At 35.5% G+C, this 23,633-nt stretch overlaps 1 protein-coding gene across 3 annotated transcripts in view; it reads right to left on the bottom strand.

Annotated features, from left to right (window-relative positions):
- DPYD (dihydropyrimidine dehydrogenase) overlaps positions 1 to 23,633 on the bottom strand; it is a 777,563-nt gene that overhangs the window by 369,737 nt on the left and 384,193 nt on the right. For all 3 annotated transcript variants that reach the window (XM_004420800.3, XM_087446926.1, XM_087446934.1), the window contains one exon: positions 10,911 to 11,126. In XM_004420800.3, the coding sequence (XP_004420857.1) occupies positions 10,911 to 11,126 (216 nt within the window). The remainder of the gene's footprint in view (positions 1 to 10,910; positions 11,127 to 23,633) is intronic.

Raw genomic sequence — 23,633 nt, 5'->3', positions numbered from 1 at the left:
GTCCCTTCTGCCTAGAACAAAGGCATAGCTCAAACGTGAAGTCATTTTTCCTTGAAAAAATTTGAGGAAAATACTGCTTATTAAGTAACATTTTTAGTCTAAGAATCTCTGTTGCCTTATGTCAACATTCAATCAGTCATCCTGTGTCTTTTGGCGTATATTCTGAACCAGAGTTTAAGATTTCTAGAGAAAAGACCATTTATACGTGTGCGCGCGCACACACACACACTATACGAATGATCAGTGACTGACAAATGTTTGGTGAGTGAATGAAATAAAAAAAGAGTGTAGAGTTGCACATAGATAGATATAATGGTATTGTTAAATTGTATGCTAGAATCACGGGTGTTCATTTTGTTATGCTTTATAACTCACATATATGTTAAATATATTGTGTTCTATTGATATAACATCCCAATAAAAAAATAAAGAATAAACTGAAAAAAAATAAAAAGAGTGTGTAGAAAGGACATTAGCAACAGCTCTCAGGATACATCTAGTCTAGCCCATATACCTAAAAGTGACACTTTACTTGATGATACTTTTAACTTTAATAGAGGGTGAATTTGGCAGAAGAGGAATGATAAATTGTTCCAAACATATGGAATATTCTGGAAAACATGCAAATGAGTGAGCAGAGCAGGATGAAAATGACAGTGGACTTAGCTGACGTGAGAGACGCAGATGGGGAAGTCAGTTAAGTAAAGGCAATTGGTGTATAAAAAGGCAGTTTGGCTGAATATTTCTCTAAAAAACCGCTCACTTCCTTAAGCATCTAATGACACTTTATTTCAGAAATAATGGTGATTGAATATGAAGCTCATTGCAAGTCATATAAGAAAAAGGAGCATAAAGAAAACTGCAATTTAAAACTGAATGAGTCTTGCAACAAAATAGCCAACGTGGGTGTGTTTTTAATAAAAATTTGACAGTGAGGTGATCACTGGGTTTCATATTTAAAGTTTTTTAATGAGTGATAAAGAATATCCCTATGTAGTAACGACTAGAATCTTATTAAAAATTAATAAAGAAAATACAAAGGCAAGGAGGGTATTATGGAACTCAAGTCATATTAATTTCAACCAAAACTGTGTCATCCAAACATACCCAGAATATGGATATTTTTAACTAGTTAAATTTAAAATCTGCAAAAGAATTACATGAGATAGAATAAAGGTAAAATCAGTTTTTCAAATAGCAAGATTGTACTTTAAGGAAATTTCCATTAGCCATACTTATGAGAATTTTCCATTAACCTTGACACCAGTTGCTTAAAAAAAAAGAAACTGAATGAGAGGTTTTTCCATCACAAGTTAGGTTCTTCTACCAGCTAACCCAGATCAAAACTGTACATGCCAATTTATATTATTAAAAAGTCTATTTGAGTCTCACCTTGTCCACTCTACCAAAATGATTAACTAATTAACAAGTGTGAAATCACAGCCTGAAACAGAAGAGAGGTGAAGACGTAATTATATTGGAAAATTGATTGGTCTGCTTCATAGTCAACTAGCCCAAATTGTGAAATAAAAGGTAAAAAAGATTGGGAGCAATTTAAATAACTTGAATAATGTACTTGGTTAAAAATATTACTTTGGCTATAATTAAAGAATTTATACTTAAGATTACAAGTATGCGCATTAACCTGTGTTTGGAAATATCATAATCTATATTTTCTATTGAATAAACTAAATCCGGCATACACGGTATGGTTGAAAACAGTGATTAGTTTAGAACTTTGGGGAGAGACGGGGAGTATTTTTTATTAGAGTCTAACTTGCAAGATTTAGTTTCAATATTGCAAGCGTACACACAAATGCTCATGCAAGCATACCCACACATTCTTTTGTTGTTGAAGAGATGAACAATAAAAGAGGGTTGCTTCATAGAAGAGCTTGCTAAATAGTCTTGGAGTGTACATTTGGATGAAATCTCCCAAAGGATTACTATGTGTAAACTGTAGACTTTTAATGAACCCATTCTTTATAATCTGAGGATGAGTCAATTTTATGAATTTCAATAAATAAATCTAAATAACAATTAAAGAACCTAACCAGGTGAAAATCAAACTACTACTACACAGGAATCACTTATAGTTTTGCATGTTAAAAATTTCCCAGATGAGAAGTTTACACTGAATTTGTTTAAATAATTATAGCTCGTTAATTAATGCATAGGTATACATCAGGGCAACAATACTACACAATAAATAGAAATTAATTATGCACCAAATTTGAAGTTAGACCTATAGCAGTGAAAATAATGCACTGGACTGTCGTTCATTTATTGTTTTATAGACTTCCATGATAAGGTAATGTAGAAACTCAATAATAAAATAAATCAGTTTTATATAATCTTAAAAAAAATCCAGATCTTTATTTCTAATAAGGCCTTCCCAAATGAGTTACAAGAGTAAATTGTGATCTTCTGTATTGTAATCCAAAGAGAATTACCCAGGCTCTAAAATATTATTACATAACATTTTGTGAAATTTTTCTTAACAACTCTAAATATTATTTTTAGCATTTATAATCCTGACAATGTTATTCCTGAATTCTTGTCTGGTTGATAGGTGCTAGCAATTTGTGCAAATGTAGGCAAGTTCCTCTCAATTAAGATAATGTGGATTGAAACAAGTTTCTTAAAATTCACATGGGAGAAGAGACAACCTACATGGTAAAAAGTCTGCAAACCTTATTATGGAAAGGAAAACAGGACTATTTACAAAGGAAAAAGAAAAGGCTTGTGGACAGGACATGAGAGCTGTCTCCAGGTAACTGAAGAGCTGTCATGTGGAATTGTGGTTCAAATTAGAATCCTGTAATGATTCATTTATCTAACAAGTATGTATTGCATCCTTCCTATCTGCTAGACATAGTTCTTCACACTGGGCATACAGTAGTGAGTAAGAAAAACAACCTCCCTTTTCTTATAGAGCTTACTTCAAATGGCTAAAACAGAAAAATAAACAAGTAAATAAATAAATGGTCAAGAGCATGGTAATTTCATATGGTGATAAGTGCAGTGAAGAAAAAAACAACCAGGGAAATGTGGCTCAGAGAGACTGAGTTTTGAGTGGTCAGCAAAGCCTACTCTGAGGAAGTAATTTTTGATTTGAGAACTGAATGGGAAGCAAGAGCTGGATGTATGAAGATGTGCAGGCAGAGCATTCCAGGCAGAGCAAACACCAGCAAAATGGTCCTAAGAGAAGGAGGACTCCACCATGTTGGAGGACTAGAAAGAGGGCCAATGTGGCTGAAGAAAAATAGCACAGGAGATTGGCTTTTGATGACAATGGATTCCCAGAATGTTTTAAATCAAAATTCTCTCTCTCAATGAAATTGTACGTAGAACCTGGGCTGGCCCCGTGGCTTAGCGGTTAAGTGTGCGCGCTCCGCTACTGGCGGCCCGGGTTCGGATCCTGGACGCACACCAACGCACCGCTTCTCCGGCCATGCTGAGGCCGCGTCCCACGTACAGTAACTAGAAGGATGTGCAGCTGTGACATACAACTATCTACTGGGGCTTTGGGGGAAAAAAGGAGGAGGATTGGCAATAGATGTTAGCTCAGAGCTGGTCTTCCTCAGCAAAAAGAGGAGAATTAGCATGTATGTTAGCTCAGGGCTGATCTTCCTCACACACACAAAAAAAAATTGTACATAGAACCTAAATAGAAATAAAATCATAGGTGTTGCTCTGCTTGAAGCAGAGGATGGAAGGCTCTCAGTGTACCTGCTCAGCTGAACTCCAGGTCCCCGCCGAACATGGATGGAGTCAAACTGCCTTCATTTTAGACATATAGTAATGAGATCCAGGGAGGATAAATTAGGAGGCAGCATGATATAGAGGAAAGAGGCTGGATTTGTACCAAACAGACCTTGGTTCAATGCTGGTGGTAATTTAAGCCTTTGAAAGGGAGGAGCCATTTCCATGCTCCCAAATCCTGGTCTGGCCTTGTGACTTGCTCTAACCAACAGAATACAGTGGAAATTATTATATTGTGCAATTTCTGAGGCTCAGTCTCACGATTTCCCTTCTTGCCTTTTTAAAACACTGCTAACTTGTGAACAAGCCCAGTGTAGTCTCTTTGAAGATGAGACCACATGGAGATCCAGGCCCGGTCATGCCAGCTGAGGATCCAAGCATGTGAATGAAGCCATCAAGGACTAGCCAGCCACCAAGCGGTCTGTCACCTGACTGCAAATGTACAAGTGAGAACAACCAACACCACGTGGAGCAAAGGCAAGCCTACCCAGCTGAGCCCTGACCAGATTGCCAAACTACAGAATCAAGAGCAGATTAATTGTTTTTTAAGCCACTGAATTGTGGGTGATTTGATATGCAGCAATGGATAAATGATACAGAAATTGGCTATGTTTGCTAGCATAACAAAATCTAAAACATGTGACATTGGCCTTAGAATTGAGAGGCAGGCAGAGGCCTCTCTTGAAAAATCAAGAGTAGGCTGTTAGTAAAGGCTGGAAGAATGGTGAATAAACTGTTAGCGGAGGCTTGAAATGCAGTGTGAAAATTGTTATTGGAGGCTGGGGAAAGAATGGCCTGTTTTATGTAGTGACAGAACAATTGGCAAGAATGTCGCTGTGATAATTCAGAAGATAGGAAGTGTACATAATGCATTTGTAGATCTGACTAAAGAAATCTCCAGACAGAACACTGAAAGTGTCAGCTGAGTGTTTCTACCCAAGTATAACAAGGTACTGTAAGAGAGAAAAGAGCTAAATAAGGATATATTTAATTTGCTAAGCAAACTAAGAGCAAAGCAAAAGGGCCCAGGACTTACTGAGTTGGAAAACAAAGCTATTCTTTATACTTTGTCTGTCCTAGAAATAAAAAGATTTTCAAAGTAAAAATAACCTTAAGGTAAAGATCAGGTCAAGAGTGTTGCTATATGATACTTTGTTAAGATTTTAGAAAGATTTAAAGCAGGTCCTAGTAGATACTCTCAGGTAGACAATATCGATTCTAAGAATCTTAAGGGCATTGTGCCACAGCAGGAAGACATATCCAAAATGGAGAGAAGGCTGTCTCAAAAAGAATTAGGATATGGCTTTGGGGCATGGAATCAGCCCTTAATAGATTCAAAAAATTTTTAAGAGAGTTTTATGACGACATCACTATGAGCTAGGACCAAAAGGGACAATTCAAAATAAAGAGAGGAATAGGAGTTCTTAACTTTCTATGGGCATAAACAGGCTGAAAAAGCTACTCAACTGCCAACAATGGCCATCACTAGCTATTTCTAAATAAAATAAAACAAAACTTAGACCCCAGAAGACAGAGCCAATAGTGGATAAGAACAATGGATTAGAGAAACTGCTACCAGGAAGCAGAACTGGATCCTAATCAAGGAACATCCCCCATCCCTGGAGTAAGGGGCGCTGAAAACATGTGCATAACTGAATTTTAAAATTGCTATGGACAAATGATTGCTATATTCATTCCATTTCTCCTGTTTCTGAATGAGAGTATCATCTACTATGGTTCTCTTGACCATATCATTTTATGTTTGATGTGTGGAGGACAGAACACTTGTCTTTCTATTTCATAGTATCTTGGCTAAAGCAAGCTAAACTTAAGTAACCTCATTTGCATTTGAACCTAATATAGATCACAGGATCACAGACATTAAGCCTAATGCCATGATTGGATGACATTTGGGTGTCTTGGCAAGGGGTGGGTGCATTTTGCTTGTGAGAGGGATATGCATTATTGTAACCAGAGGGCAAGTTAGTACTGTTTGCAATGATGGCTTCAACAATTCTTCCATGCTGTATGCATGCCCCTTTGTGATATGACTCTTCCGTTCTTTCCATCAATAAGCAGTATTTATTTGGTGCTTACCTACTTCTTAAATATAGCATGTATTGTGTACCTTGTAACTTGCTTTAACAAGAGAGTATGGTGGAAGTGACAGTGTAGACTTTTGAGTCTTTGTCTCAACAGGCCTTGCAGCTTCCACTCTTGCTCCCCTGGAACACTGCTGTGCTGTGAACAAGCCCAGGCTAGCCTCCTTTATGAGACACCGCAAGGCAAGAGAGACTATAAAGAGATGGAGAGAGGGGCTTAGCCATCTCTGCAATTATAGCAACTCCAACTGAGGGTCCAGACATATGAGTGAGGCCATCTTGCCAGTCCCTGGGCATCCCTCCAGTTGACTGCAAATGCATGAATGGGCCCAGAAGACACAAGGTCAAGCAGAAGAACTGCCCCTATGAGCTCAGCCAAACTGCCAGTGTACATGTTTGTGAGCAAATAAATAATTGTTGTTCTAAGTCTTGGGCAATTTATTTAACTTTCTCAGTCCGTATTATTTCATCTGAAAAAAAAGTACTATCTATCTTATAGGGATATTGTGGAGATTCAATGAATAACTTATGAAAAATATGTGGCAATGTCTATATTTTCTAAGGACTCAATAAATGGTAGTTAATGTACATAATAGCAATAATTATAACAACAACAACATACAATATTAAACAACTTTTTCAAGATAGTGACTTAGAAGCAGCTTTGGACAGAGACTGGAATCTCCCAGGCCAGATTTCTTTTCCCTAGACTGCATGGCATCTCCATGCTTGTCTGCCTTTCTCTAGGGTATTTATTTACTTGAAGAAAAAAAAAAACACCATATTTTAAAATCAATATTTCATTTATGTTAATGTTAGACTAATTTATTCCATGGTGTCCCTGAGGGTAGAACTATAAAACATGGATGGAACTTATGAGAAGGAGCTTTTGGGGTCAATAAAAAGAAGATATTTCTAAAATAGACCTTTGTATAATTGTAACACGTTGCATTGCCTTAAAGATCTAGCATATTTCTTGTCACTAAAAGCGTTCAAAAACAGGTTACATTTCTTCTGTCATATCCATCAACACATGAGCTTAGACAGTTGGCCAGATAATTTTTATTTCCCTTCTTAAAATTGTGTGATACTTATTCTGTTTTCTCAAAAATTCTGGGCTTACTAGGCAACCTAAGTCTTAAAACACAATCCATGCATTTAGAAATTCCACTGACATTTTCATTTTGAGACATGTATAGATGCAGTATTAGAAAGCAACAAAGAATATGAAGATTTTAAATTGAACTTTTCTCCTTTGATTAAGATCAATACTCAGAACAGTCCATTTTTTATTTGTTAACTGTCTGTTTGTACGGCTGGAAAAAAAAAAAAGAAACTCAATATGGCGTTGCCAAAAAATCTATTTATTCATTTATTAACTTCTTTTTCCAACAAATATTTATGAAACATTTATCAAACTCTTCCTATACACTAAGCATTGTGCTATGTGGTATCAGGTTGTATTTCATGGGAACAGCTACAACCAATACTTGGACTCCAAAGAAATAATAAAGAATCATAAATATTTCTCAGCTTTTAGTTTTCAGTATTTTATGTTGAAAGACATTGTAAATATGTGTACCAATTTATCTAATCATTTGATACTTATTACAACAAAATAAATGCATTCAAGACATTTTCTTGCTAAAAATCAATCACAAGTTTACTCTAATTATCTATAAATAGCTTATATATGAAGTGAACTTTTGCTTCGGTTTGAATTTGATTTAGGATAGTAATAAACACTTCTGAGTTTATCTATGTAGTAATAAAGATATAAGCAACTTGTAGTTAAATATTATATATTTGTAGTATATAATATGTAGCTAGCCCAGAGAAAAAAAATTTATGATATAATTAACAAAAACGAAATGTTTTATCTATTTCCTATCAGTATAATGTGAACACAGGTCAGGAGGTTATTTAATGTGAAGTCTAAACAATTTCTAATATTACCAGTTAAACAGAGCATTTCTTTGGTTCATCATGATAGCTGAGCTTTAATTAAGCTTGACAAATTGATTTCTCTCCCACTTTTTTAATTTAAACTTGAACTCAATATATATTTATATAGAAAAATAATTTATAATTTTATTTTTAAATATCATTTTTATGATGATATTTTAAATGTCATCTTTATAAAACATGAACAGAATCTCAAGAAACGCAATCTAGGGATTTTAGGACATTCTAAAAAAAGACTGATTTGGGAAGGAAGAATGTAGTTAATAAAAGCCATCTTTGATGTTATTTAACACAAAAGCAAACATAGATCTTTTAATATTTGACATTAAAAATCTGATCATTTGCCTCCCTAAAGAAAGCACGTACAGCTTTTATACAGCCTGCACAGTAAAGAATAATAATATTTCTGTTTACTGAGATATCAACTGGCATTTCACTGTAAGTCAATGGTCTACCGTTGCTACAGCGTATTAGACCTCAATCTGGCATCTACAAATGTCAAGAGTATAAAAAAAAAAAAAGGATAAAAATCAAAAGCATGTTCTGAACTCTCAAAAAAATAAAAAAAGGGAAACAAAGTTCACCTAAACATATTTGCTGCAGAAATCAGTGCAATATTCAGCTGTCAATCTAGAAAAACAACGAGGGAGCCACACTGTCAGTAGGACAGGATAATAAAATTTCTAGCAGATGTTCAGGCAGGGCTCTAATTTTTACTGAACTCCCTTGGTAAGCATTTAATTTCTTTATCATATGCAGGCTCGGCAAATTGTACTTCATCAAAACTGTATTGTGAAAGATTAATATTTCATATGATAACAAAACTCCATGGAATAACCTTTGTCATATTAAGAGCATCCAAATTTCAAATGTCAAGATTCTGAATTTTAATATATTTTAAGTAGATTCTTGAATTCGTGTGATAAATTATAATAAAGCTAATCCAAATCGGTACACTACAATGTCACACAAATGTATAGTACATACAATATTTCAATAGATGTCTTTAGTAAAAGGCTGTGGGAAAAGCATGTGTTTATACTGCCGAGTTGTATTCTACAATATTTCATCAATAAGAAAGCATAGAAGTTCATAAGACAATTATATATCCACAATAGGTTTAGTCACTAATTAGGGACAATATCAGAAAACAAACAAACAAAAAAGTAGATCTCTATGAGGCAAACTGATTACTTTGCAAAATCATGTATGGGAAATAATCATTCTTGAAAATGGCATTCTATAAGCCCAAGGTGGCGTCATTATTTATGTCATTACAATCTGCACAAATACATTTAAAATAGTCTTTGCACAAATATTTTGTTGTACACATCATCAAGGTAAGTCAAATAGAGCTTCTAAAACTCCCCCAACATTATGTTTTATGTGCCAGATTTAATTTACATTTGTTCATAACTCTCCTTTTGAACTAGCATCACAGACTTCTGAATTGATAGATTAAATTCAAATTGGAAGTTTAGAAGGAAGTTAGTTTCCACATTTATTTCTGCTGGTGATCATAAGACAGGCAACCGCTCCTAGGTTACTGAGAGAGACAGCATCACAAATCAATGCATGTCACCAACAGAGTAAAGACAGATGTCTCTGATTAGTCAGAATTCAATTTTTGCAAGCAGAGAAAACAGCAAATTCAAAGCCAACACTTTTTTTCTACAATTCTTCACTTGAACCTGATTAGCCACCTATTTCTGTTAACATATGGAATTTTTAAAATAGTATAACTAACGTCGTCATTAAATACTATCAGAGACTCAGATTTTCTCAATGGATTAAACATTTGATTACAGCTTCCGAGTAATTCTTAAAGGATGAATTGAAACAAAGACAAATATACTATCAATATTCTACAAGATTGTAAACAATTGATTAACAATACTCTAAAATTGAATCCAGTAGGGTCTATTTATTTTTACACTTTTTTTAACCAAATTATTTCTAAATAGCCAATTTATTTGAAAAAGAACCCCCCTTTAGCTATTTAAATACAAAAATATTTAAGAAGTATTATTTTTTCATGCGCTGGTTTTTCTCACTTTTGAGGATTGTCTAGATTTTCTTGACCACATTTATACATAGCATCTTGTAAAGCTGTCAGAATAAGACAGCCATAATGTTTTAGCCATAATAATGCCAGCTATTGATCCTAGTAAGAGGAGAAAGAAGGAAAGAATGTGCTTAATGGGGCATATTTGTTCTCTATTATTTTCTTTGCCTAAGGATAAGGCTGATTTAAATAATGACACACTTTCCTTAGTCACTAGATTCACACATGCTTATACATTAATTATTACTAACTACTATTTAGTACTAAATACATCAATAGGTTTAGCATTTAAAATTTTATCAATAAAAGATTTAAGAATGTTAAATTCTGCAGCTCTTTTCTAATGCAAAACCATATAAGGATGCAACCCTCTACTGCATAAATCATCCTACTTTGAAAACATGCATCTATATGCTTTGTGTACTTTAAAGAATCAATCTCAACTTTAACATGTAGCTTATTTTCTAAGTATGTCCACTTAACGGTGTGAGTAGAAAGTCATAATGTCAAATCAAACTCAGATATATGTATTTTGGGAAAAGTTTCTGTCTTTAAAAATTCAAGAAGAATCTTATTTATTACCAGCACCAATGAGTTATACTGAGTGATTCTTTTTGACACAAATTAGATCCCAGGATTATGTGCAAACCAATCCATTGTCCCCCTAACTTTCAGTCGAGGCATATTTCCTCATTCACAAACATCCAGAATCACGAAACAGTTAATAATGCCAAAATAAGAATTCAGGAGTTTGTGATTATTAAATAGTCACTTTTGTAATATTTACATGTTTGATGTTTCCTAGACAAACCAAAGCGAGAAATATATGACCTCTCTCTCAAACGGACAGAAGGAATGGAAGGAAAGTAAAGACTAATTTGTAATAATAGGTCTTGTCCAGCAGTTTAATAACTATTATTTCCTGGTCAGAAACATCTTTCCACTATAATATTTATGCGCTAATTAAAATATATGATAGACATTTAACCATGACTTCAAAAATATTTTCTTACCTTATCAAGAGAGAAAGTTTTGGTTAGGGCAAAACCCCATCCAGCTTCAAAAGCTCTTCGAATCATTGATGCACTGGTGGCTGGAGTTGCACTAGCAAGACCAAAAGGATTTATAAACTTCAATCCAGCCATCTCCACGCTAATGTCCACAAGATCAATAGGAGTGTAAAAGAGGGGTAGTTCAGCCTTGGCAGCAACTGAAGCTCCATGTTGTGACTGCAAAACCAAACAGCCAATAATTGTTTTTGTATCATATCTGATTTTTCCATATAATCTTTTACAAAAATCACTCCAACACAGCATTTGAATTAATATAGATTTATCAGTCTGTTCACAATGATGAAAACTGTCAAAAAATCAGTTAGCAGTGAACCAAATTCATATAATATCATTCTTTTCTAATTTAAAAGACAGCATAGAGAGTATTAACACAAATAAAATCAATTAAATAAACAAACAAAAAAACTCTATTTAAAACATACTGAGATTCAAACACAAAAGGGAATAATTTTAGAATTTATCTCCCTGGTCCCATTAACCCAGCCTTTTTGTACTTAATTTGTGGAAATGTCTTTAGTGCTCAGAGATATGGGCAACAGCAAGTCCGGAGGCCTAAATTCAATTTCCTGTAATCTCACTACTGCTTATGAGATTTTAGGAAATCCACCTAACATGTCCATGTCTTTTCTCCTCTACCATTTCCAGTATAGCAGCAGGAATGCTAGTTGCCTAATTTCCTACCTCATAGGGATACTGAAAAATGCAGGCGATCATAAGCCACAGGGAGACATCTAATTTGGAAAGTGGATAATGTACTCATGTGCATGAAGGGCGTTTGTTTTTTCAGAAATCAAACAGGTACCAAACAGTTAACATCAAAATCTTCAATTGGCTCTCAAAACTGTAAATTTACCTTTGTTAAAAAATCATTGTAGTAATGCTATGTCACATTACCAGAAAGATTTAATAAAAATATTTACGCAAAGTGCATCATACGCTGAAGCACAGTAGGTGCTTGCTAAATGTTGTCTCTCCTTCTGACTGGGGACTTTATTAAAGATCTCATCAGGCCTTTTGTTTGTAAAGTCTTGTCTCTGTCTCTGTCTCTCTCCTTCTCTCCCTTCTGAATCCCTTTCTCTCTGTTTATCTCTGAAAGACAAATATTACTGACAAATATAAAAAGGATGAATTTTCTCAGCCAAAGTGGTTACTGAATGGACAGGGCTAGTTAATTCCAAAGTAAGAACGCCTTTCTTTTGTGAATCATCACTCAAAAGAAAAGTTATTTGAGCAGAACTTTAATTTTACAGGAGTGTGTCTTGTGTAGATAAACATTGCCATGACTTGCATAGAAATTATTTCTGGCCCTCCACCATTTACAATGCAAAGCAAAGTTCACTTAATATGTAAAAAGAATCAAACTTGTCAATTGAAAGACTAATGTGTCTCTGGTACCTGCAAAGAGGTGCTTGATGGCATCTGGGCTTCAGTTATGGCAGGCACCTGCTGCCAGGAATGTTCTGGGTTTCAAAGCACATTTCTGAATATTAGTCAGTCCTGTTGTGAACATAATTTCTCTTGTCCTCATGTGGGATTGCAATACTATTAAAAGGATTATTAGCAAAGACTATAATGTTCTAATAGCTATAATGCATAATATAGGGAAGTAGGGGATAACTTGAGGCATGTTAATTTGAGGGGTGTGTGTGTGTGTGTGTATGTGTGTGTGCGTGTGTGTGTGTGTGTATGTACAGGGATGGATGAGGAAGAAAAACACTTTTGATGAGATTTTCTTAGCTCTGCATAATCATAATTTAAATAGAATCTAGCAAGTTTTATGTTAGACTAGGGAAGAATTTCCTGAGACCAGGGGTTGCTTAATACTGGGAAAAACTTCTAAGCACCTTTCATTTATGAGGAATCTTAGAAATTTTAGGCAACCTTGTGTCAGACGCTGACAGCAGAAATACACATGGCTCCATATTCTTTACTAGGTGAAGTGAATGACACTGTAAGTTTTCTTCTCTTTTTACAGCTTTGTATTGAACTATCTAATCTCTTCAGTCTTACAGATGAATTTTAATTTAATAATTATAGCTATATATTGCATTATGCAATAGCCCAAGGAGGCAGCTATATACGTGTAGTTCAATTTGCAGTTCTCAATTTATGCAGTTTTAAATAAATCAAGTATTGCTCTGAAATTCTTAAGAAGGTTGCTGCCATAATATTTAGAATGGAAATGATTTGGACAAACTTCACAAAATTTTCCTTAAGCTTCAAAACAAAAACAAAAAGCAAACAAACTAAAGCAAACAAATAAGAAAAAATAAACAGACACACAAAACTCCTTCAAATGAGAAGTATAGCTTCTTATAAAATATATATTTTCCTTTATTGACGAAAATATTTCTGATATGTATGTGTGTATGATGTAACTGAAAATCTTTACTTGTAATAGGCAGTCTTTTTTCATACTGTGCATACACAGGGTTATTTTTTTGTCTTTGTGACTTTTGCCACAGTGTGGTGCTACAGCAACCAGTCTGTTCAAGCTCACAATATAATCATGCCCTAATGTATGCCTCCTTGTGTGAAGTTTAAAAGCCTGTTCTCCTCCGCACCCTTGCTCAGGGCTCAAGCATCTCAAATTTCACCACAAGGCTAATTCCTCCCAAATCCCATTTGCAACCTCCAAACTCAGATTTCCAAGAGACTTCAAGACTTTTGGATGTAGATGCTTTGCCATTAATTCAAACTCAACTCCTTCAAAATGTATCTCATCATACTCCCTTCTAAAGAATGTTACCCAGATTTTCAATTTCAGACAATAGTATTTTTCCAGTCATCCAACAGTGTTAGTAAATAACAGATATAAGAAACAACCTAGATATTGAACAATGAGGATTTGTTCAGAGGAATGTAATGGTGGCAACAGAAATGATACAGAAAAAATGAGGATTTGATACTAGTGCTCAGAGGAATGTAATGGTGGCAACAGAAATGATACAGAAAAAGAATGTGTTGACATGAAAGAATGTTTATCCTGTATTAAGTGAAAAAATAGTGGGTTAACACTGTATGTAAATCCAAAAGTTTTCACTAAATATACACATGTATATATATTTTGCTATATGTCTCTCTGTTTATCCATCTATCATAAAGAGTAAACACCAATATGTTAACCAGAGTTACCTCTCAGAATTGAGATTTTTAGATGACCTTCAATTTTTAAATTTTTGCTTATTGTATTTTTCACATTTTCAATAAATGACCATAAATTAATTTATATAAAACAAACAGAATTAAAGGTATGCTAAAATAATTTCTTAAAAGAAGCAATGAAAACTCATTAAGTGAAGACCAAGGTAAACAGACTACTCTGTAGTTTCTTCCACGGATGGTCCCAAATCAATCTTTTCAGCTATATTTATTATTATTCATAAAAGTTAAAAATATTTAGAACTGGGGGCTGACCCTGTGGTTAAGTGGTTAAAGTTCCACATGCTCCGCTTTGGCAGCCTGGGTTTGCAGGTTTGGATCCTGGGCACAGACCTACTCCACTCATCAGCCATGCTGTGGAGGTATCCCACATATAAAGTGGAGGAAGATTGGCACAGATGTTAGCTCAGGGCTAATCTTCCTCAAGCAAAAAAAAGAGGAAGATTGGCAAAAGACATTAGCCCAGGGCAAATCTTCCTCAGCAAAAAAAAAAAAAAAAAAAAAAAAAATTTAGAACTGGAACAAACAAAGGGATGATCTACCTTAAAAGCTCTATTTTATAAAGAGAGAACTAAGGCCAGAGGAGGTTGAGTAACTCTAAGTTACTCAGTGAGTGGTAAAGTCACAATAAAATATATATTTTCCTGTCTTGTTGGCTAATCTTCTTTCTGCTACCTTAAGCCATCTCTCAGAAATAAAATGCTTCAATTATTCCTCCTCAAAAATACTCTGTGTCCCCTGTCTCTGCACCTTTCACATTCCATATCTCTCTTCTTCACCTACTGAAAAATTACCCATTCTGAGGGCCTCCTTGGTCACTATAGACACATAATTGTATCTGTGCTATTCCTAGGGCATAAAAAATAACATTTTTGTAATTTATTAATTACATTGAAAATATTTGGTTATGTGTTTAAGCACTAACATGCTTAAACTTCTCCATATCTTCAGGAAACCAGGTTCAAATTTCTTGGCATGGCATATGGTGATTGTTTCTATAACATAGTGTCCATCACTGAGTTAGACTCAATTCCTAACATTCATATAGAACTATTTTTATTCATTTATATATTCAGCAGGTATTTATTGAGAACTTCAGGATACAAAGGGGAACAAAACAGCCAAGGTCCTTAGAGCTTACATACAGAAGAATGTAAATAAAGCTAACAACCAACCAAACACAAAATGAAAACACAGATAGTTCATCACCCTGCTACATGTCTCCATGCATTATCTCATTATTTCCACTGGCCTCAAATACAATCCAAGACTTTCTTCATCCACTGAACTCCTAGTCATCCTTCCAAACTCAACTCATTCATGCAAGCATATGCTTCCTGGGGCATTTCCTAAATATAATCCATAGCTTTGTCTGATGTAACTGACTCTTCTTGGCTATATTACAATTTAAAATGTGCCTTTACCTCGGCAGTCATCATACTGGCCTGTACCTGTTAATTTTCTTTTCAAACAGAACATAAGCTTCTTGAGGGCAGTGACCTTATCCTCTTCAAATTAGTATCTCTATTAGAATTAGAAAGATATGTAATACATATATATAATATGTAGATATACTATATAATATAGTATATATATTTTATATCTACATATTATATATACATATATGCATATAACAGTTACTCTTAAAGGCAACTCTGTTCTCTGTAGAGACAAAGATAAATAAATTCACTTTTCCACATGGCAGCCCTCAAATATGTTTTAAAGAACTATAATATTCTTTCTATATCTCCTTTTTTCCCTAGGCTAAACATTTATATCTTGATAACCATTTTTAATACAACATGCTTTTCAATATTCTAGTTGTCTTTTGTTGGATATCTCATTTACCTTTTATGCTCTGAAACTGAGGAACCTGCTAACATAGTTGAAAGGGTTAGATACAAGAACTTGAATTTTCTTGCAATTTCCCCCTTCCCTTCCCTTTCTAAAGCAGGAACTGCCTTATAATCTGGACATCACCATGATCTCTCTGGTTGTTCAAAATACACTTAATGGAAACACCAAAAGTAAACCACAGAATCAAAAGAGGCTAAAGTAATAAAGAGCTGAGATGAGGAAAGAAGGGGAGGGTAAAAACGGATTAAGGAAAAGCCAGACATCCAGCAGATTTTCAGAGTGTAAAAATAAAAAGTAACATTCGTTTTACAGAAGCCATTGTTAGACATGTGAGACAATAAAAATGAGAGGGATGTCTAAGGATGGCTTTCTAAAAAGTTTCTTTTTCTCCCCTCAGAATTTTTTAGGGGAGACGGAGTAAAGATTTTAGTCACTTAAAATTCAATTTAACTCCATGACGTGCATAGACTATGAAAGGTTTGAAATTTATACGGATTACACTTAAATTTTCTCACTTAATTTCCATCTACAAAATCCTCCTTCACTACCTGCAGAATAAAGCATAACCTCCCTAGCATGACATAATCCCAATGGTGATCTGGGCTCATCCCCCTCCCCACCCTTCCTAATCTCATCTATCATCCTTTCTACTCTCATCTACTACCACTCCTCACAACAGTTTATGCTTCAGTTTATTAAATCACTTATAATTTCTCAAACAAAACAATATCATTAATGTACCTATGTATTTTGACTTTTTTTTTTTTTTCCTAAAATGTTCTTTCCTGCCTGGCTTTTCTGCTTTGAAAATTCCAACTAATCCTTCAAGAGTGAGTCTGCGGTCATCTCCACTAGGAAATTTCCCTGGCTCTCCACAAAGCAAGTTATTCCCTTATCATTCTCTGTGCTTGTTTGCTTACATATATGAGTCTCCTACTTAATTTAATTTCAGCACCTAGCATAAGACTTGGCAGAAAGATGCTCAAAACATTTGTTGAACGCCATCAGACTAGTGACCTTGGGTACTTAGCCTCTTTTTTACATCAGTTCCCAGTAAGATGATAATCAGTTTAGATGTCATAATCATCAACTGTATTCCAGATATACAAAAATCCATTATTCTATGATTCTAACATCTACAGTAACATTCAACTCTTAACCTCTGGAAGGCTGTTGAACTTAACAGAGGCTCTCAAAAGAGCCATCTAGTGGGAATAGCAAATAACTGCTCTGGGCAATTAAGTTACTATGTAAGGATATGTATTTATATTCTATAATTCAGTCATATAAAGTAACATAAAAATTCAGCAACCTCACATTTTTGCCAGGATCCAGCTTAAAATCAAGCATTTTTCTGACCTCCCTGATTTTTAAATTCCAGCTTAGAATGGACTCCTTTGGTTGCAAGTAACAAAAACTAGTCTCAGATGGTTATTATAAGGGTACAGAAGCATCTCATGAAACTCAAGCAGGAATGCAACTAGGCCTCCAGGAAGGGCTGGGAATCCTCGAGGAAAGCCATCTGATCTGTCTCTCCTCTCCTCTTCTATGTGCCTCTAGTTTAGTCTCCTGTCTCTGCCAATTGGCTTCCTCTGCTTCTTTATCCAGAATGGTTGATATTTGCTATATCTAGCCCAGTCATTTTTAACTCTACATACTAAAAACATTTGGAAAGTTTTTAAAGTTCTGATGTCCTGGTCAGATAGACCCCATAGTAATTACATTGGAATCACCCCGAGTGCGACTCAAGCATTAGTATTCTTAAAAATTTCTCCAAAGGATTGCACTGTGCGTCCCAGGCTGAGAATCACTTCTTTAGACATGTGAATGCTCCTCCTAATTCTATTCTTTTTTTTTCTTTTTGTGAGGAAGATCAGCCCTGAGCTAACATCCATGCTAATTCTCCTCTTTTTGCTGAGGAAGACTGGCCCTGAACTAACATCTATTACCAATCCTCCTCCTTTTTTTTTTCCCCCTTTTTCTCCCCAAAGCCCCAGTAGATAGTTGTATGTCATAGTTGCACATCCTTCTAGCTGCTGTATGTGGGACGCGGCCTCAGCATGGCCGGACAAGTGGTGCGTTGGTGCGCGCCCGGGATCCAAACCCAGGCCGCCAGTAGCATAGGGCACACACCCAACTGCTAAGCCACGGGGGCTGGCCCCTCCTAATTCTTAATTCTCATGTGAGACATTCAAGTTTGGCCTCAAGGGTGTTAGATGTCTATCTTATCAAATAAGTGGCTACCAGTGGGCTATTCAAGAGAACAAAGTATTATTGTAAGCTGGGCAGACACTCTAAAAGTTGCTCATATGGGGACCTTAACCTGCTTATAAAGCATCAGCTCTGACAACCATCAATACATTGTCCAAATGTCAAGACCTACTGGAAAAAATAGGACACCTAATTTATTCTCAAAATCAACAAGATACTTGTCTATTTTTTTGCAAATAATAATTATGCCAGACTCAGTGATAGGTGTTTTGCACTTATTCTCTCTTTCTGATCACAACTTTTCAAGTTAGGCGTTATTCTCCTATTGAAGATGAGGAAAGTGAGGTTCAAAGAAAGTAAACCACTTTCTAAAGATAAGCAGCTAATAATTATGTGATAGAGCAAGTCCTGAATTCAAAGCTTACATTTACTCCATTATATAAGCTTCCCCTATTTACACAGACATTATTTTTCTAAAGTATTAATGTCTTCAAAATAGGGAACTGATCTGAAAACTATTCATGATGCTTTGATTGAACATACACACAAACACACACATGCACACACATACATGCACAAACATACATTGAAAAATGTATTATCAAAAATAAAAAGTATATACCATTCAGATATCAATAATATAATACATCATAATGACTTTCATTTGAGAATGGAAATAAAAACAAATACAATCTTAAACTACAATAGCCTATTATTTTATTATTATATTATTAGTCTTTACCACTGGTATTTTTCTTTTATTCCTGGCTGGGTTATGGAATTACAGAAAGAAAAATTTCCATGTATAATGGTTATGTTGTTGGGGAAAATCAAATCACATCATAATTACGCATCCCGATTGCATTTTTCCCTAATTTGCTTTTCTAGAATGAAAATAAAAAAAAAAAAAGCATTGCTAAAAGCAAGACTACTGGTAGTGTTATATTTGATTGAAGAAGAGAAAATCACCACCACTATGTTCCATTCAATTTAAAGTCATCAAACAGCTTTCACTTACTCTTTTTATTTATATTTCATTGTGATATAACTACAATGGCCCCTATCTTGGAGTACAGCTGCGCTATAAGCACCCATTCTGAGATTATTTTAAGGCAAAGAATAAATAACATTGTGTAGCTACTTATGGCTAGATTAATTCATAGGCTGGATTAATGCATTAATTAACTCCAACTCAGTTACTTTGCCCTTTGAAGAAATACCTATTGAGGGAAAAACTTGCAAAGCAGAAATTAATTTGTATTAGCTGCTTCCATGGTGGAAAGGCCTAGATACAGTGATTACAATTATAACATAAAATCAGATTTCATTTCTCCATCTTGAGAAATTACTATTTGTAATGAAAATTTTAGAAAAGATATGAGGCTATTGAAAAGTTTCTAAAAAATAATAATCTCATTTTATTCGCTTTTTAAACGACTATATTCACATTGCTCTTAATAAGATACTTGTAACCTGAGCGTAGAATAAGGCCACAAAATTAAATGATATTAACTCAAATCCATGTGACCTTTTTCTCCATCTAAACTTTGCCCTCACCTCCAGCTATCAACTCTTTAGCAACTTAAGGTAGTATCATGCAAAAATTCCTCTGCCTTTCAACAACAAAACTATTCCTCCCCCAATTTTTCCCATTTACTTTATGACACTACCATTCATCCAGCTTAAGTCAAAAATCTGTGTATCGTTCTTGGTCTCTCTTCTCTCTCATTCTCCATTTCTATTCCACCAGCAAATCTAATGAGTCTGTCTCCAAAATATACGAATCCATGCAGTCTGTCCATTCTCATTGCCACCAATATCTCTTACTAGGACTATTTCTTACTGGTTTCCTCATTTTCCTTGCTTCGTACTGGAATCCACTCTTTACTTTGGACCAGAGTAGCCTTTTAAAAACACAAGTTTGATTGTTTAAAACTTTTCATTAGTTTCTCATTGTATTTTGTTAATATTCATATTCTTTTTCATAGCCTACAAGATCCTTCATGATGTGGTCCTGTCTTCCTAACCAAAGTTACCTTATGCCACTCTCTGTGGAAATATATATATCAGTCTCATGTGACTTCCACCAAACTCTACCTTTCCCTAGGTGTTGCACTTGCTATTCTCTCTTCCCAGCATGCTTTTTTTTATCCTTCTCTTTCCATGTAAACTTTACTCTCACTGCCAAGTACCGGCTCTTTTAGCAACCGCTAGGAACTAAATTGTGTCCCACTGCCCCACCCCCGCCACCAATTCATATGTTGAAGCCCTAACCCCTAAAGTGATGGTATTTGGAGATGGTGCTTTGGGGAGTTACTTAGGTTTAGATGAGGTCATGGGGGTGAGAACCTCATGATGGGATTAATGCCCTTATAAGAAGAGACACCAGAGAGCTCTCTCTCTCTCTATCTCTCTCTCTCTGCCATGTGAGGACACAGGGAGAAGGCAGCCATCTACAAGTCATGAAGAGAGCTCGCACCAGAACCCGATCATGCTGGCACTCTGATTTCAGACTTGTAGTCTCACAGAACTGTAAGAAAATAAATTTCTGATGTTTAAGCCACCTAGTTTATGGTATATATTTTTATGGCAGCCCAAGCTGACTAACAGAGCAACCTAAGGTAGAATCACCAATGAGCTTAGCGGATTTATAAAATGTGCTTCCTAAATCTCATGTGTCCCATGATTTAAAATATTTCCTCAGCATATTCAATTTTTCAACAATATTAATGAAGTGCCTTCTATACGGTAAGCATTGTGACCAGGTACTAGGAACACAGTAGTATACAATGCTCATTTTCTGGTCTCATGGATCTTACATTATAGAATGATGGTGGGGGAAGGAAGGAGACAAAAACATAGATGAGTGTGTGTGAGCATGCCTCTGTGGGTGTGGCTTTAAGTGGTTTCTCCTCAGAAACAGAATGCAGAGTATGTGGGTAAGGGAACAGTGGGGCTGGGGCCAGGGAAGGCTTACATTTGGGTAGCCATGGAGGTTTCTTTAATAAAATAACATCTGAGATACCAGAAGGAGGTGAGCAAAGAGTCCTGCATATATCAACAGAGTTTTGGTAAACTCTCTTTATGACTTTGAAAGGAATGGTCCAATTTATCAGTTGAGCTACAGTAAACACTCGTTTCTCTTACCTTCTACTAATTGTAATATCATCCATTAAGAAAATATCACAGACTATTACTCAGAGCCTCTAGTTTTACAACCCAAAGAGTCTGTTAAAAGCATAAAAGAGTGAACTAACTTGAGGAAATGGCTTGTAAGTTAGCCAACAATCCCCTCAAAATAATAAATAACATGTTGACAAATTTTCAAAAGTGTCAATCAAGAAGGTAACAATTGCCATATTCACAGGCCCAGGGGCAAAGGTGGTGACACTGCTGACAAGATGTCAATGAGTAGGGTAAGAAAAGCCTGGTGACCAGCACAGGGTGGTGCCTGACAGCAAATCCATGTAGCACAAAGGAGTCAGTGTGATCAAGGTGAGAGAGATGAAGGTAAATAAAAGAAGCTGACATTTAAGAAAGGTGACAGCAGCAATGTTAAATATTAAGACTTGGAATAAAAAGCTCAAAATTGTAAGTGAACAACCTACCAGGCAATATCTGTTTTTGTGTTAACCTATTAACCCTTGTATTTCTGAGAGGACAAGTTTCTGAATTAGACTAAGATGCAGGGAGAAAACCAGTGTGGTTGCTCAGAGGTCACTTTGTGACCCTAACCAGGTCAGTTAGGCCTCTTTAAACCTCATTTGTCTAATCTTGAAAACACCTATTGGGAAGGATGATTGTGGGGATCAAACAAGAAAAATTATAACATACTGGTATGCTCATTTTCATCTTTCAATTTCCATGTTAACTGTACCCCTACCACCTGTTTAGCAGTCTAAAGTAGTATCTATCACCAAGGAGCCAAACGAACTTGAAAATCTGCTTCCTAAACCTCATGTACCCCATAATCTAAAAGCTTTCCTCAGCAGATTCAATTTTTCAACCATATTTATCGAGTGTCTACTATATGGTAGGCATTTTATTGGCCAGCCATCTACTATGAGGTAGGCACTGATCTGGGCACCAAGGATACCACAAAGAATAAACTGACAAAAAATCAATTTGAAGGCTACATTCCCGATGGATGTTGTCTGGTACACAGTGACTGAGCAATACAGGAGAAGGGATCCAAAAATGAAATAAGGTAATTTTGAGGACTGGTTGCATGGATTACAAAAGTCCAGTACCATTGCATTCTGGCGCGGAGTTCTCTCATGACCCGAAGGGACTCGCCTATGTGTCGTGTCTTCCACATGCTCAGCTAGAGCTCAAGCAAAGAGAACACCATGAGGAAGAGGTGGGATGCTTATTGAAAAAAAACAGCAGGGCTGAGAATGAAAAAACTTGAGTTCTAGCTCTAGCATGGCCATTATCTAGTTTCAACACCTTAAGAAGGGCATTACATTTTTCCTGTTCTTTTTTATGGATGTTAGTCCTGTCTTTACCTCCTTGAGGATCTTTAACATATTTATTTTAAAGCCCTTTTAGATAGTTCCATTATCGTTCTATTCTCCTGAGTGAATTTTCCTATTACTTGAGTTTACTCTTTTAAAGTTTGCTCCTTAGCTTCCTGACCCATATGTAAAGTGGTTGAATCAAATGATCTCCAGGGCCATATCCATCTCAACCAACCTCAGCATAGATTTTTTAATTTGTAAAATGGAAAAAATGGTTACTCTAGAGGTAATATGGAGTATAATATGAATGCTACACCCCTAGATAGATAACTAGCATATAATGGGTTTTGAATAAATTAGATTCTTTATCTTTAACATATATTATTTGGGTTTTTGAACTATAAACATAATTTTGTCCTTTTTATGGATGAAAATAGTGAGGCACAAGATAACACATCCAAGATTTTAAAAGTTTTTAACTGCTTGAGCTGGAAATTCTACCGCTGTGACTACATTGTGCTGTCTCAGAGCCTAAGTGAGAGAACCAAAAGGAAACATGACATTCCCAAAGGTCCGAAGGCAAAATTAATGATTAATTTATTCAGGACTTGAACCCAGGTCTCTGGACTTTCAGGCTTCCATTACACCACCTGTATCTGGATATTTTTCAATCTGATCCTTTAGAACTTGTATAAGACTCAAATTTACTACATCATGGAATACAGAGGAACACAATTCTGGTTAAAATTTCCAACTGAGTTATTTTTGCATTTGAATTTCTTCTGGCAAACTAAAGGTTTTTGGTGCTTTGTTCTAATGTGATGTTGTCATCAGTGCCATAGAGACCCAGGCATCAGGGCATTGGAATATGGCATGGAATTCTTAACACCTATCGCCCATTTGGACCAAGTGACACTATAGCAGCTAATTTCTTTCATACTCTATCCGCACACACTGAGGTCAGGTTCTGTAT

Source organism: Ceratotherium simum, chromosome 2 (genome assembly GCF_057802395.1).
Source record: "Ceratotherium simum simum isolate JZ-2026a chromosome 2, ASM5780239v1, whole genome shotgun sequence".
Lineage (NCBI taxonomy): Eukaryota > Metazoa > Chordata > Mammalia > Perissodactyla > Rhinocerotidae > Ceratotherium > Ceratotherium simum.
This window is presented reverse-complemented; position numbering and strand designations above follow the sequence as displayed.